Source organism: Nicotiana tabacum, chromosome 13, assembly GCF_000715075.1.
Source record: "Nicotiana tabacum cultivar K326 chromosome 13, ASM71507v2, whole genome shotgun sequence".
NCBI classification, from domain to species: domain Eukaryota; kingdom Viridiplantae; phylum Streptophyta; class Magnoliopsida; order Solanales; family Solanaceae; genus Nicotiana; species Nicotiana tabacum.
In genome coordinates this window covers 83562130-83576616 of record NC_134092.1, presented here as the reverse complement: position 1 = coordinate 83576616, position 14487 = coordinate 83562130, and the positions used below count along the sequence as shown (strand labels likewise).

At 35.7% G+C, this 14487-nt stretch overlaps 1 protein-coding gene across 2 annotated transcripts; it reads right to left on the bottom strand.

The window, feature by feature from the left end:
• Nucleotides 1–10510: 10510 nt before the first annotated feature.
• On the bottom strand, nt 10511–14017 carry LOC107772908 (protein HOTHEAD-like). 2 transcript variants are annotated; one of them, XM_016592367.2, is made up of 5 exons: nt 13878–14017; nt 12867–13508; nt 12248–12645; nt 10943–11499; nt 10511–10672 (listed from the first exon to the last, which is right to left on the bottom strand). In XM_016592367.2, the coding sequence occupies exons 1-5, from the start codon at nt 13963–13965 to the stop codon at nt 10621–10623; spliced, it is 1737 nt and encodes a 578-aa protein (XP_016447853.1). In that variant the 5' UTR covers nt 13966–14017; the 3' UTR covers nt 10511–10620. The 2 variants fall into 2 exon arrangements, with proteins under 2 accessions (XP_016447853.1, XP_016447854.1); XM_016592368.2 differs by having other exon boundaries at nt 12248–12642.
• Between the last annotated feature and the right edge of the window lie 470 nt (nt 14018–14487).

Sequence of the window (14487 nt, the reverse complement as noted above, 5' to 3'; positions counted from 1 at the left end):
TACCCTAAGGTTAGGTTTGTTACTTATTGAGTATATGGGGTCGGTTTTACTCATACTACACTTTTGCACCTTGCGTGCAGACTTGGATGCTGACGTTGTTGTGTATGATGGGAGCTAGCATTGAAGATGTACCTGAATTCCAGTAATAGTTGCCTCTATTTCATGGTAGCTCTAGACTTATGAAAAATATGTTTATGTATAATTCGGATAGATGATGTATTTATATTACACTAGCTTTGTAAACTCTAAATCTTAGAAGCTCATGATTTGTATTACTAGTCCTTGGGGATTCTTTGTATAAGAGTTCAGTTATATTATCATTATTTCTCTCGTTAAATTTCATTGAAATTGGTTTATTGTCAATTGGCTTACCTAGCGGGTTGGGTTAGGTACCATCATGACTAGTTGGATTTTGGGTCGTGACAAGTTGGTATCATTGCTCTAAGTTCATAGGTTCTACAAGTCATGAGCAAGTGTCTAGTAGAGTCTTGCGTAATGACGTCCATACCTATCTTCGAGAGGCTATAGGGCATTTAGGATAATTTCCCATCTTTATTTCCTTATCGTACGGGATTGATTCAGCTTGAAATATAACTCTTTGAATTCCTTCCATGCATTCGTATGTGCATGTGAGCGCTCATTATCAGTTGTGCATCGATGGCTTGTGATTCCATGGATGAGGTGCTAGATGTGATTCATGTGTACTGATGATGGGCCAGTTTGGAGGACTTAAGGTCGGGTTTTGGCTGTAGCTTGAGCACGAGGATTTCGTTTGTGTCAACATGTGTTTTTGGACTTATAAGTCTGATAGTGTCCCTATTAGTGGAATTCATGGCTCGATGAGTGGTTGGATGGCTATATGATAAGTATGATGTGACTGCGGGATGTGTTCAGATGGATTGAATGTGATGATAAAAAGTTTGCTTGAGATGTAAAAAGGACTATTGGGTACTTGATTTCTGTATTGATGTGGCGTATAGTCTCGAGTTATGAGTGTATTGGAGGATATTTTATGTTGTTTAACAGTGGAACGGATTAGGTTCTCATGCCTTGTTGATGAGTTCAGACTCAGGAAGAATAAGTGATTGCATAGGAGTTGTGGCTGTGAAAGGGTGTAGAGAGATATCAGTTTGAGGCTAAGCAGGCAGGTTATCACCTGCGGGGTGTCCTGAGGTTGTGTGATCCCTATGTTGTGTCTGTGGAGAGTTTTCTCTTACCGGTGGGTTTTTTGTGTAGAACCTTGAGTTTGGATAGCTTGAGGATGGTGCCTTGACTGTCACGAGGATGAACACGAGCTTAGCAGATGATTTGAGGTATTATATGGTTTGTGTTACATGAACTTATGAAGGATTTAGTTGAATCGTACTACGGTATTATGGCAGTAATAGAGTATGGGCATTGTGAGTTATCGAGTGTTTTGATCTATGTCTTTGAGCCAAGTGGGGGAGTCTGCTATCAACGATTTGATTGCATGGTCATGTGTTGTATTAGTTTCGGTCTGAGGCATACTTGTAGATCAGTTATGACTTGCAGAGGCTGGTTTTGAGGATGACTTAAGTAAGGAAATTTCTGGATGCATGGTGTATTATACTTTATGGGTATATAGGAATCATGGAATGATTGAGGTGTTATTCGTGAAGGATGTAGTACGCATGGTGTAGGAATTTGCTCGGTTGCATTAAAGAGGGGTTACTTCTGTGGGTGTTGTTGTGCTAATGGGACACAAGTCATTCGGCCTGTTTGGGGCGGTGCAATTGAGATTTGAGCAGAGTGGATGACTCTCGAGAAAGTTCTAATGGATTCAAGATTTTTATGTCACAATTGTGAATTTTTTCGGATTTGTATATGGATGGAATCTGAGATTTTGAATTGGATGGTGTCGAGATTTGTGGCATTTCTATATAATTATGGATTCTACATTTCAACATCAGGAAGGTGAAGGAAAACGGCTTTAGATTCACAAAAGGTCTCTTCAGAGTGAGTGTCTCAGTTGTGGTAACGTTGGGGTGTTTAAGAGGGAATACAGCGGTGTATGGGCCTTAGGGTAGTGTGGTTTTATTCTAGGATCTTTTGGGGTGAGTCTTGGTTGAGGTCATGGTATTATGGCGAGGAGGAGTGTCAACTTGAGGGTAATTCGGAAGGAACTTAGAGAAATAGGGCAGCCTCGTAGTAGGTTGGATCAATAGGGTAATGGTATGCTCGATTCTTTTGGTTCTCATGATGTGGTGAGTCTCTACAGGTGTTTTGTAGCAGTACTCTTGGGTTTGGTGACTCGCGTGGCTTGGTTGAGTTAGAGAGATTCAGTTCTGACGGCTTGATTGTGTGAAAATGGATTTCAAAGTGCTCTCGAGGATTTCCTACCGGCGTGAGGAACATGTTGTGTATGGTAATTTTCTCCTCGATGAGATCAAATGGAAGGTTCCTGGCCAATTGAGTATGTAGTTTGCTGGAGACTCAGAGTTGATTATGAGATTCTCGTACTTTTCCTATGATGGCATGATAGACGTAGCATGTTATGTGGGATTAAGATTTGCATGTGTAAGGTCACGTGTCCGTTTTGAAGGGAAGATCATAAATTCATAGACAGTATGGACGGTTTTCGAAGTTTAGATAAATGCTATAACTATTTGGTAATTCTTGGGAAGGGTGCGCATTTCAGAAGGTGCACTGTGTTCAAAATTATGGATGCTTCATTGGTATTGCAGTACCCACCTGGTTGATCGACTGCAAATATTCATATTTTGCTATGTGGCAAGAAAGAATTATAGAAGTATTCCTCGTGGGATGATCGTGTATGAGAGATGTGTTTAGACATCCGGGCGGTGGAGTTGGGATCGGATATGGTGTTTTATGTGTTCTATGGACTTGGAGACCGAAAATTCTTCAGAAATAGATCGTTCCGTAGTTGTGGAATGTGAAGATGTGGCCAAAGCTAGCCAGGTGATAGTATGTGTTATGGTTCAGTCGTTGTGGACTTTCGGAGGGTTATGTATCTATTTGTGGGTGACCAGAGTGGATTTGGGGTCCATTGGCAGGCCCAATGAGGATGTGTATTCTACACCGGGTCGGATTGGTTGACTCCGTACTGCTGTTGTTGAGGGATGTTCCATTGGGTTAGAGTTGAGCTTATTCGTGTTCTGAGATATTCTATGAGTTACCCTTCTATGCTATGAGGGGTTGGGATCCGTTGGTTATAGGCACACATGGTGTGGTCCTATATGGGCCTTATAGTAAAATTTGAGTGAGATGGATATTAGGGTGTTGAATGATTGATTGCGCATTTGGTTATGTTCTTTCCGGACTGTGGTATTGTGTTATTGGTTCCTCCGTGGTTATGGTCATGCACCTTGGGTACTTGAGGTCGAATTGTGCGTGGCTGTTGATTTTGGGCGTGGTGGCTTGAGGTATTCCATATGGACAGTGTTTGGACGGGGTCACGCATTGCAACGGAGTTATGTTGAGATATGATCTTTTGTCTCATATTCGTGTGTCGTGGTTCTATTGTGTATGATGGACTTATGGCATTGCGTTTGTGGTGGTATTTGTTAAACTTGCGGGACGGTTCTCTCATTTGAGTCATTTTCCATGATTGAGTACATTTGAATTATTACGTATTGGTGTACGGATTCCACAGTTTGTGGCTCTGTGTAGTATTGGGTGGCGTGTCAGTAGAGTAGCTTCTATTTGATAAGAGAGGGTCATCGGACCTAGAATGGGTGCTATCGGATTTGATTGCGGTGTATTTGAAAGGACAATGTCGTTGATCGGCTTAGAAATTGGCTATAGTTCTTGTCGAAGGAGAGGAAGCTCCATGGCTTGTTGATATGATGAGTGGTTAGGAGTTTCTGCGTGTTTCTTTCATCATCGGCAGTGTACGAAGGTTTTAGAATGAGGTTTTGTTTGATATGAGGTTTATTACCGGCATTGGGTTGTTTTGAGCAGCTACTGTGATCGGAAATTTTGCTACGAGTATGCGAGTCGTATGGTATGTCATGTGATTACATCTTGGGTTATGGTTATGGATTGATACAGCTTGTTCAGACTCAATCAGTATGTGGAAGCGAGATTCGAGTCTTTCAGGAAATTCCAGGTATTGGAAATTGGATTATGTGGTTTACGGGCTGAGGTTGAAGTAATGATCTTTAGTTATGTTGTGTTGTTGGGCCTATATGAAATAAGGTGACGTGGAATCACCCCCGGGTAAGTGCATGGTAAGGTTACATGGCAGTTGATGGCTTTGGAACAACTCCTGGTACGTTCGAGGACGAACGTATGTTTAAGTGGGGGAGGATGAAACAACCCGACCGGTCGTTTTGATCATTTGCACTTCGCTCGGTAGTTTAAGGGAATGAGTAGCTCTGTATGATGTATTATGACTTGTGTGAATCGTTGATTTTGGTTTTTAGGTTGTTCGGAATCGATTTGGAAGAATGAATTTCATTTTTGAAGCTTTAAGTTGGAATAGTTGATCAAGTTTGACTTTTTGGCATTTGAGCTTGGATTAAAGTTTTGATGGTTCCGTTAGGTCCGGATGGTAATTTTTGGAATCGGACGTATGCCCGAATTTGCAATTGGATATTTCTAGAAAGATTCGGCACTAATTGGCGAAAGTTAGAAATTTGAAGGGTTGGAAAGTTCATGAGATTGACCGGAAGTTGACCTTGGGGATATCAGATTCGTATTGTGGTTCCGGGAATTGAAATAGCTTTGTTATGTTATTTGGGACTTGCGTGCAAAGTTTGGGTTCATTCCGGGTTGATTTGATATGTTTCGGCATGAGTTTTGGAAGTTGAAAGTCCAAAGTTCAGTTAAGTTCGAATTGAGGTGTGATTCGTCATTTCGATGTTGTTAGGTGTGATTTGAGGCCTCGAGTAAGTCCATGTTATATTATGGTACTTGTTGGTATGTTAGGATGGGGTTCCGAGGGGCTCAAGTGAGTTTCGGATAGGTTTGGGTTGTGTTGTGCTCGTTTTTTAAGTTTCGACGTTGTTTCTTCAAGCATAAATGGTACCACATTAAGCAAATGAGCTCCAATTTTTGTTTGGATTAAAGCATTAGATCCTAATCGTAATTGTGGAACTATAGCAACTGCAATCATCACGTTTTGACATCGCATAAGGAATTTATGGCCATTTTACTAAGAATTGAGTTGCCAGATTTTTTAGATTAAATACGCAATTGCCACTTAATTCGTATTTAAAAAACTACACTATTTGCAAATATTGAAACCAATATATCTCCTTCATTATAAGGTGAATGGAGTAATTCAAAAGTCTAACTTGACTGGAATTTCATAAGGAATCCATTGGAGGCATCAAAAGTGAGTTTCGGGATCATTTGGCATGAGAAACGAGGTAGAACAGCTGGGCAAAAGCATATAAATCAAGGGTTTGTTCATTTGGTCATATTTTTAGTTGGGGAGCTCGGATTTGGACGATTTTTGAAGTGATTTTCACCACAAGGATTGGGGTAAGTGTTCTCTACTCATTTTTTTTAATTATATTTCATGAACTTATCTTCGTTTTTGGCAATTGGTTGATGATTTCAAAAGTGAAATTGGGTATTTTTGTCAAAAACTTCATAAGGCAAATATTTGAGTTTTGAACATCGAGTCGAAGTCGGAATTGAGTGAAACTAGTATGGTTGGACTCGTAATTGAATGAATTGTCGAATTTTATAAGTTTCATTGAGTTCCGAGGCGTGGACCCATATTGGATGTTTTGGTTGATTTTGGGCTTTTGAGTAAAGATTTGATCTTTATCAATTGGAATTGTTTCCTTAGGCTTTATTTGATGTATTTGAGTTGCTTTTGGCTAGTTTCGAGCCGTTCGGAGGTCGGTATGCACGTGATGGAATTTTCGGAGCATCGTTTGACTTGCTCGGTATTGGATTTGGCTTGTTCGAGGTAAGCAACACTTCTAAACTTGGTGCTGAGGGTATGAAATCCCAAATTATGTGTTATGCGTTTAGTGTTAAGGTGACGCACATGCTAGGTGACGGGCGTGTGGGCGCGCAGTGTGTGAATTATGACTCAGTTATTTCTGTGGCACGGTGTAGTTACCTAATCTTATTTTTATTCATGAAATCTCTACGTGTTAGAGTAATTGAGGTGTGATCCATGTTAGAAACCCTATCTAGGCTATATGCTTATCCTGTTGGGACCCACTAGGGTCATTTCTGCTATTGAGATATATGTTTATATTGAAATTACATACTCAGTTATACGCATTCATCTACATATCATATCTCAGTATCTGTTACCATTTATTGATACATCACATCATTATTTTTGGGCTGATCTTTTATGACATTGTGAGCCCGAGAGACTGGAGAGATTGATGACTAAGTGAGGCCGAGATCCTGATTATGAGGATATTGATGGGATCGGGCTTCACTTCGCAATAGTTATTATTGATTCATGCCATGATTGGCTTATTATAGCGCTTGGACTGAAGGAGCTCCTCCGAAGTCTGTACACACTCCCAGTGAGCGCAGGTACCTACTGAGTGCAAGTGCCGAGTGATTGGAAAGATTGAGTGACTGTGAGGACTGAGTGACTGGAAGGACTCAGTGAATTGATACCCTCAGAGTATGCATATGGTTTTATCACTGAGTTGTATCGCATTCGACATGCACACTTGACATACAGGCCTAGAGATGCATTTTCCTCATGATGTACGGTATCACGTCATTCATGACTTTTCATACATATTGACTTGTAGGCATAAAGATGTATTTTCCTCATGCCATTTGAAAATGAAACATTTACCTGTTGAAAGATTTGGAAAAAATTATAGTTTTCAAACTTACTCATACTTTTGGTATTTTCGGTGAAAGATTTGGGATTTACTGTTATACTTGAAAAGCATGCCTATTTTTCCGTAACTGTGAATGAGTCGAGCATCATATCTCTAAGTTACTTCGTGTACCATTTTTACTATATTGTTATGCACTGTTGCTGGTTATTAGAGTTGGACTCTGACCCTTGTCCCAGCTCGTCACTACTTTCAACCTAAGGTTAGGTTTGTTACTTATTGAGTACATGGGGTCGGTTGTGCTCATACTACACTTCTGCACTTTGCGTGCAGACTTGGATGCTGACGTTGTTGTGTATGACGGGAGCTAGCTTTGAAGACGTACATGTGTTCCGCTAATAGCTTCCTCTTGTTCATGATAACTCTAGACTTATGAAAAATCTATTAATGTATAATTTGGACAGATGATGTATTTATTTTACATTAACTTTTTAAACTCTAAATCTTAGAAGCTCATGATTTGTACTACCAATCCTTGAGAAATTTATAAGATTCAAATATTTTCTTTTATTTATTTGTCTCATTAAATTTCATTGGAATTGGTTTATTGTCAATTGGCTTACCTAGCGGGTTGGGTTAGGTGTCATCACGACCAGTTGGATTTTGGGTCATGACAATAATTTCAATAAATTCAAAATTATAATTTAATTAAAAAAATAAGGGTATTTAAATTATAAGTAAAATATTAAATGAAAAAAATAATCAAATACAGCAGTAGAAGAAATATATGAAAAGAGGAAATAAATAAAATGTTAGGATATTTATAATTTTAATTAATTAGAAAAAAATAATTTAAATAATATCACTCAAAAAATTTATTGATAAATTTAGAAAATTGAAGAATTTTGAATAGTAGACAAAAAATTGATATTATTCCGATGAATTGTGTGTCAAGTGTCATCACTATAACATGTCAAGTTTAAATTTTTAAGATAAAACTACAACAAAATTATTTTAAAATAGAAGATAAAAAATTAAAATTAAGAAATTAAACCTGCCAATTTTAAAAAATTGATACTTTCTCCCACGTTTGTTTGGTATTTTTTGATTTATTTATTAAACCTTCCAATGCAAAAAGAAATTAATATTTTCTCCCACATTTTTTTGTGCTACAGTTTGTAATTTATTTATATGCTTAATATTTTTTTACACAGAAACAAGAAAAAAGGAAGAAAAAATAAATAACCTGAAAGTGTAAGCCCACGACTAATGTCTTCCGAAACGTTGGCTTGGAACAATAATTCTAAACTACCTTCATAATTGATTCTTATCCATATTCTCCTATGCAAATAATTATTTATGAGATTTCTTCTTCCAAATATCCACATTAAGCCAAGTGGAAGCCTAATAATAAGTCATTTGGCATTGCTTAAGTCAATTGACAATATTAGGATAAGATAAGTAAATAATATAATAAAAGTAGTTAGAATTTGTGTGGTTAATTTTTCTAATATAATTGTGAAATGCGGCATTTCTAATTACATTAGATGTTGAAGTTTTCTTTTTAATGATTTTTTTGCTAATTTATGTGGAAGTTGGATGTAATTTTGTAACTATCAACATGAAAAAATCTGCAAAACTATCCAACAAAATGCCTAAAAATTAATTTAACATTTAAATTTCAAGAGATAAGTAATTAACTTTATTCCTAGAAAATACCTAACCCCCAAACCCACATTTTAAAAGAAAAAAAGAACTATTGCCCTTAACTCCATCACCAACATCTTCTTAATTAAAAACTTATTATTATAAAAATTTTTATTTGATCTAACTATGTCAGCAGATTTTAACATTCTCATAAACGGTGATAATTGTTATGAACAATATTCAAATAGAATTGTGCACCATAACAAGATTTCTTGGTCGGCCTCCAAGGGATATATATCTATCAAATCAGGCAACTTTTTAACCTATTAATTAAATTATTACTGATACGTTTTCATATAGTTGCACCAATATTTATCAGTTAATTATACGAGTTTATATAATAATATTATCTACTATTTCATGAAGAAAATAAAAAGATGATAAATATTTTAAATGCAAACTTTATCCTGAATTTTTTCAATTTGTTCGAGTACTTAAATAATAAAATTGTAATTTAAGAAAAAATAGTAAAATTTGGATAGACTTGAATGTATGAATATGCAGTGTGTTTACATGTTCATACAATGATACTATCATTTACATGCTTCTTTGTATATGTCATATTTTTCAAGTAATATTTTCTAATAAAAAATTATATTTAATATTATTTGCGCAATACGCGAGTACAAATACTAATAAGAAAGAAAACATCTCTGATAAAAATTGATAGACCATCTATTATAGATATGTATTAGCTTTCATAAAAGAATATTTGGAGGTCATTACTCATTAACACTTAACAGTTAAACAAAATCCCATCACACATGAAAGAAAGCAATTTAAATAGGAAAACATTGTCGTCAAGCGGAAAAAGAAAAAGAAAAAGAACAAAAACAAAGCTTTTGGCAGAAAAATATAGAGAAAGGAATATGTGAATCAATTGACCGCAAGTGAAGACGTGAAAACCGACTATTTGTCGTGAGATGAATGTTTCCATATCGTATTAATATTTGCACGAGGGGGCGGTTCAAGCAAATTGATGGCCTAAAGCAAAACTTATTAAGAGGCCTTAACTTTTTGAAAAAAAAACTCTTCACATATATACTTTTATTTAAAGTAATTTTTTTAATTTTTTAAGAAGCAAAATTGTTAATAATTTTTTACAATCTATTCTCTTTATATTTCTTTTTCAATTGACAATTTATCCAATTCATTTAATTTTTCTTAAGGCGTTGTTTAAATAGCTCTTTTTTTTTGAAATTGGTATTGAAGTTCAGTTCTTCTCCTCTCTTTTTTTCATGTATTTTGGGTAATTGATTTATATGTTTTAGGTAACATATTTGAATTCTAATATTTAATAAAAAATAATATATACCTATAGGTAAAATAAAAACACCCAACATGGATGTATTAGCCATGAACTTGATTGAAGACGTCACACCCACTATGGGTGTGATAGCAATTAAATCAAATGGAATTGTGAACAATCAAGTCATGTCGACACACCTTAAATGCCCATCCACCATGGGTGGACACTGATTTTTTAGAATTGATTTTTACAATTGGTAAAATTTAATTAAAAATAATAAAATTTTAATATAATACAACCTAATTCTAGAAGTTGATAACTGGATATCACTATAAAATTTCACTGCTTCAATTCAATTGTTGCTATGTTTGAATACTTTAAAAATGAAAAGGAAAGCTCAATTTAACTTATTCAATGCTCTTGCCTAATTTTTGAGAGAATAAATAGCTTAACAAGATGGGAAAAAAGTACATGGTACAAGTTTTATTATGAGAAAGTAAAGAAAAGGAAAAATATATTGATATCAAAATAAAAAATTTCAAATGTCACCATCAATCAAATGGCTAAATGGTTCTCTTTAATTTTTTAATAAAAATCTTATTCTGTTCCTTTTTATCATACAATATTCAATGGTATTTTGTTAAGAAAAAAAAATAAAAAATAAAAACTATTTATTAATAAAAAAAATGGGGCCTCAAAAGCTGTGGGGTGGTTTGCTTTAGTGGCTTGAATCTACAGCCGGCCCTGATTTGCATATGGCCAGAAAGCATCGACATTAAAGTTTAACAAAACTAATGAATTACAACTATACTTTTATTGAATTTGTCCAAAGTCCACATAAAGAAAACAGACACAAAAATCGATAATCCAACATTTTCTTCCCCAATACAAATTAACTATAAACATCTTTTATTTCCTTCCACCAGCAAGTCTGTCTTTCAAAATTTTCTGCCCCATGTACCTGCATCACATTTATACAAATCATCACCTATGATTATTAGCAGAGGCGAAATCAGAAAATTCAATAAGGGTGTTCAAACCTCTGTCAGTAAGCTATGCAAGGATGTTCAAAGTCTATTTTTAAACAATAATAAGTAATATTTTATCTTATACGTAGTATAATTTTTCGGCGAAAGGTGGTACACCCTTGGTGGAAGGTAGCTTCGCCCATGATTATTAGTCCAGCATAATAATACAGAAATATCATCAAGATTTGTTAAACTAAATTTACCTTCCAAGCATCATGACAGTGGCTTGAGGATTAGTGCCAGGGGAGTATATAAAAGTGGATCCATCAATAACTCTCAATCCATCAACCCCAAAAACTCTATAATTTCTATCAACCACTTTTCCAACTTGACAACCTCCATGATAATGCCATATGGTCATTACTGTGTCTATACAAAACTGTTCTAAAGAAATAGAGGCACTCAAATGTCTTGGCCTCAAGTTAATTGGAAAAGTCAACATTGTATCCATTAAAGATTGTGCTGAAGTATAAGGGTATCTGAATTTGGAGAAAGATCTTGATTCTATGACCTCTGCTATTGTTTTCATGCCTTGTACACATCTTTGTAAGTCTCTTGGATCTTTGAAGTAGTTGAAAGTTACTTTTGGATTTTCATTTGGGTCTTTGCTTTTAAGTTGAAGAAAACCTGTTGAATATGGTCCTGCTACTTTTTCTAGGATGAGACCAGCTTGCATAGGGGAGTGTAGAAGGTGTGGGTTGATCCCAGGTATGCCTTTGGGGAACTGCATTTCTGAAGGTACCTTCAATGGGTCCATGGTCTGCACCAAATGAAAAAAAATAAAAAATAATAATTCACCGATGACCATTTTTACCCTTCTATTTTTACAATCATGTCACTTGAGTAAATTTATATGATTTGTATTAACTGGTAATCAAGTCATAATGAAATCTAACCAGTACTATTACAAGTTACACTATCAAAGATTGTATAGATTAAATCCCTCTAAATACTGCAATACAAGTATGCTATCTCTTTTTTCTAGTCAATCCCTTAAAATGATAGTTAGTCAGAATTACTACTACTATACAAATTCCAATCATATGCATATTCTTGGTTGGCATTTGTACAGTTTCTCAGAATAATTTTGGAAAATTTCTTTACTAGTGGAACTGTTTAGATAGTTATTTTGAAAGAATTGTCCTGCTTCTCAAATTCATCTTTATTTTCTTAAAACAAAAGTGACTCAAAGCTACTTTTAATACCAAAAATTTTATTCAAACACCACTCAAAACTTTGTCATAAATTTGTCATGTCCAAATGAAGGTTAAATTAAACAGTGTAACCATTATATGGTGCTCGCGAACCCCGTTAAAAGGATATGATTACGAAAGTAAAATTATTAGTGATGGGAGTCTAATTAATGTTTGATTAGTGAATAGTGCCTCTTTCCGGGTCAAATTATGTCTAATTGATGTTTCGATTAGTGACATAAGCTACCAATGCCTAATACTTATTCACTACAAAAAATTAACTGTGATTAGTTACGTTTTATAGAGTGATCTCACCTGATTAGCTATTCTTTTAAAATCATGGGCAATCCTTCGCATCCAATCCAACTCCAAAGGCCCGCTGGCAGCTTCAATGTAACTTTTGAAGCCAGTAATACCAACCACTTGAATAAGAGAAACTTCAACAGGGTGTGGAGAAGGAACAAAGACAGCATTCATTGGGTTATCTGACATACCCTTACCAACCATGGGCTGATCCACCAAAATATAGATCCCATGGGCCTTCAATTGCTTTGCCGGCCCAATACCACTTAACATTAACATTTGTGGGCTTCCCAATGCTCCAGCGCTCAAAACGACCTCGTTTTTGGATCCTTCGTTCAAGTACGCCATGTGGCTATTACCTTCTGAATCTAGAAACCGAACTCCATAAGCTCTTGGCTTCCTTCCTCCTGCTTCATTTTCAGTAAAAATCAATGATAGTGTTAGTATTCCTGCTCCAAAAAATAATACGTAATTTTTATGCTTTCTTTTTTAGTTTGTCCCAAAATAATAACATACTTATTTAGATATAATCTAACTTGAGATGATTTATAGTTACAGATATGTCTATGGCATATTTATATTTATAGTTTTAAAAGTTGTAAACTACGTTCGGAAAAATTTAAGCAGTTACCTTCTTTTTTGAACATGATCTGTTGCACGGTTGCATACAAATAAACAGTAATTTTGGTAGGATCAGCATACTCTAATAAATCAGCAGCAGTATGCCTATGACCTTGTGGATCAAAAATGGTACCACCAACTTTAGTTCCAAACAAATGTTCATACGTAAAACCATTATATGGTTTCACCCCTACTTCCACAAGACCATTTCTCACTGCCGATTGCCACTGCTTTATCTGAGGCTGAAACGCCACTTTCTTTTCAACCCATTCATAGGCTTCATTCACTACCTTTTGATCCCATCCCATTTTCTTAACGTAGCCTTTGCTTGCCCGTGAAAAGAACCCGGCATTAACGGCCGAGCCGCCGCCTAAGACACGGCCACGGTGGTTGAATACACCGTCGGTAGAGATGAAGAGTTGTGCGGGCGATGAAGGAGAAGTGTCTGCTAAATTGTTGGCAAAACCAGTAATGTTTGTGATGTTTGGGTTACCATAAGGCAAGCCACCTCTTTCCAATAACAAAACATTGGAACCTTGTGAGAGAGTTGCTGCTAACGCACAGCCAGAAGTTCCTCCTCCTATAACGATATAATCGAAGAATACCACCTCTGGTGCTGATGTAGCGTCCTTTGCGAATGTGGAATATGGGGCTGCATGCATAGAAACGAAACTACTTTTACCACCTTCATTTTTATCGAAATTGAAAACATTATATATTTTTACAATACGTTAACACAGTTATTAACGTGTAACCACCTAAAAGAGAACTACATGTAGTTTCTCATAAAAAGTGAAATTAGTGACCTTAAAAATAAGATAAATTAGCTGCTAAAGCATATTACAATGCACTAATACACCAATAATGTAAAAAATCCTTACATTTTTTTAGAAAATCGAAACATGCTTTTTCATTAGACTCATCATTAATTCGATCTTTTCAATTGATCTTGCAAGACAGGAGAAAATGGAATCAAAGAAGAATTAATCACGGCAATTTTACAGCAGGAAGAGATACGTACCTTTCTCAGAAAAACAAGGAACGATGAGAATGAGAACTGCAAAAAGAGAAGAAAAAATGTAGTGGCTCCAATTACTTGAGCTAACCATCTTAATGTTTCTACATTTATTTGGTCGTGAGAATTAACAAATGTCACAGAACAATACACTGAAACAAATGTTCTTTTTATAGAGAGATCATTGAAAGGAACGACTATAGAGGCAAAACATTCTGCGAGGTGCAAGGAATTTTGGGTTAGGCTAAATCGGAGAAACAGAGAATTGTAGTTCAACAAATCAGATGGTGAACTAATCCATGTAAAAGATAAGCAAGTCGGTGGTTGAAGACTGATGAAAACGCAAAGCTTCATCATTTACCTTAAAAGAGCCCGTTTCTCTAACTCTCACCTGCCCAAAAGGAGCATCATTAAATGTTCTTACCGCTAATTGACGGCAAGTTAATGAAATAGAATAAACTATTACAACATTTTAAAAAGATAAAGTACTGTTTACAAGTATATTTAACTACTTGGTACTGAATTTCCAGAAATTCACGAATTTGAAGGCATTTGAGTAACCTGCATCTTGCTCTCCCTGGGCTAACAGAACTACAGGGTTACTTTTGAATTGTCT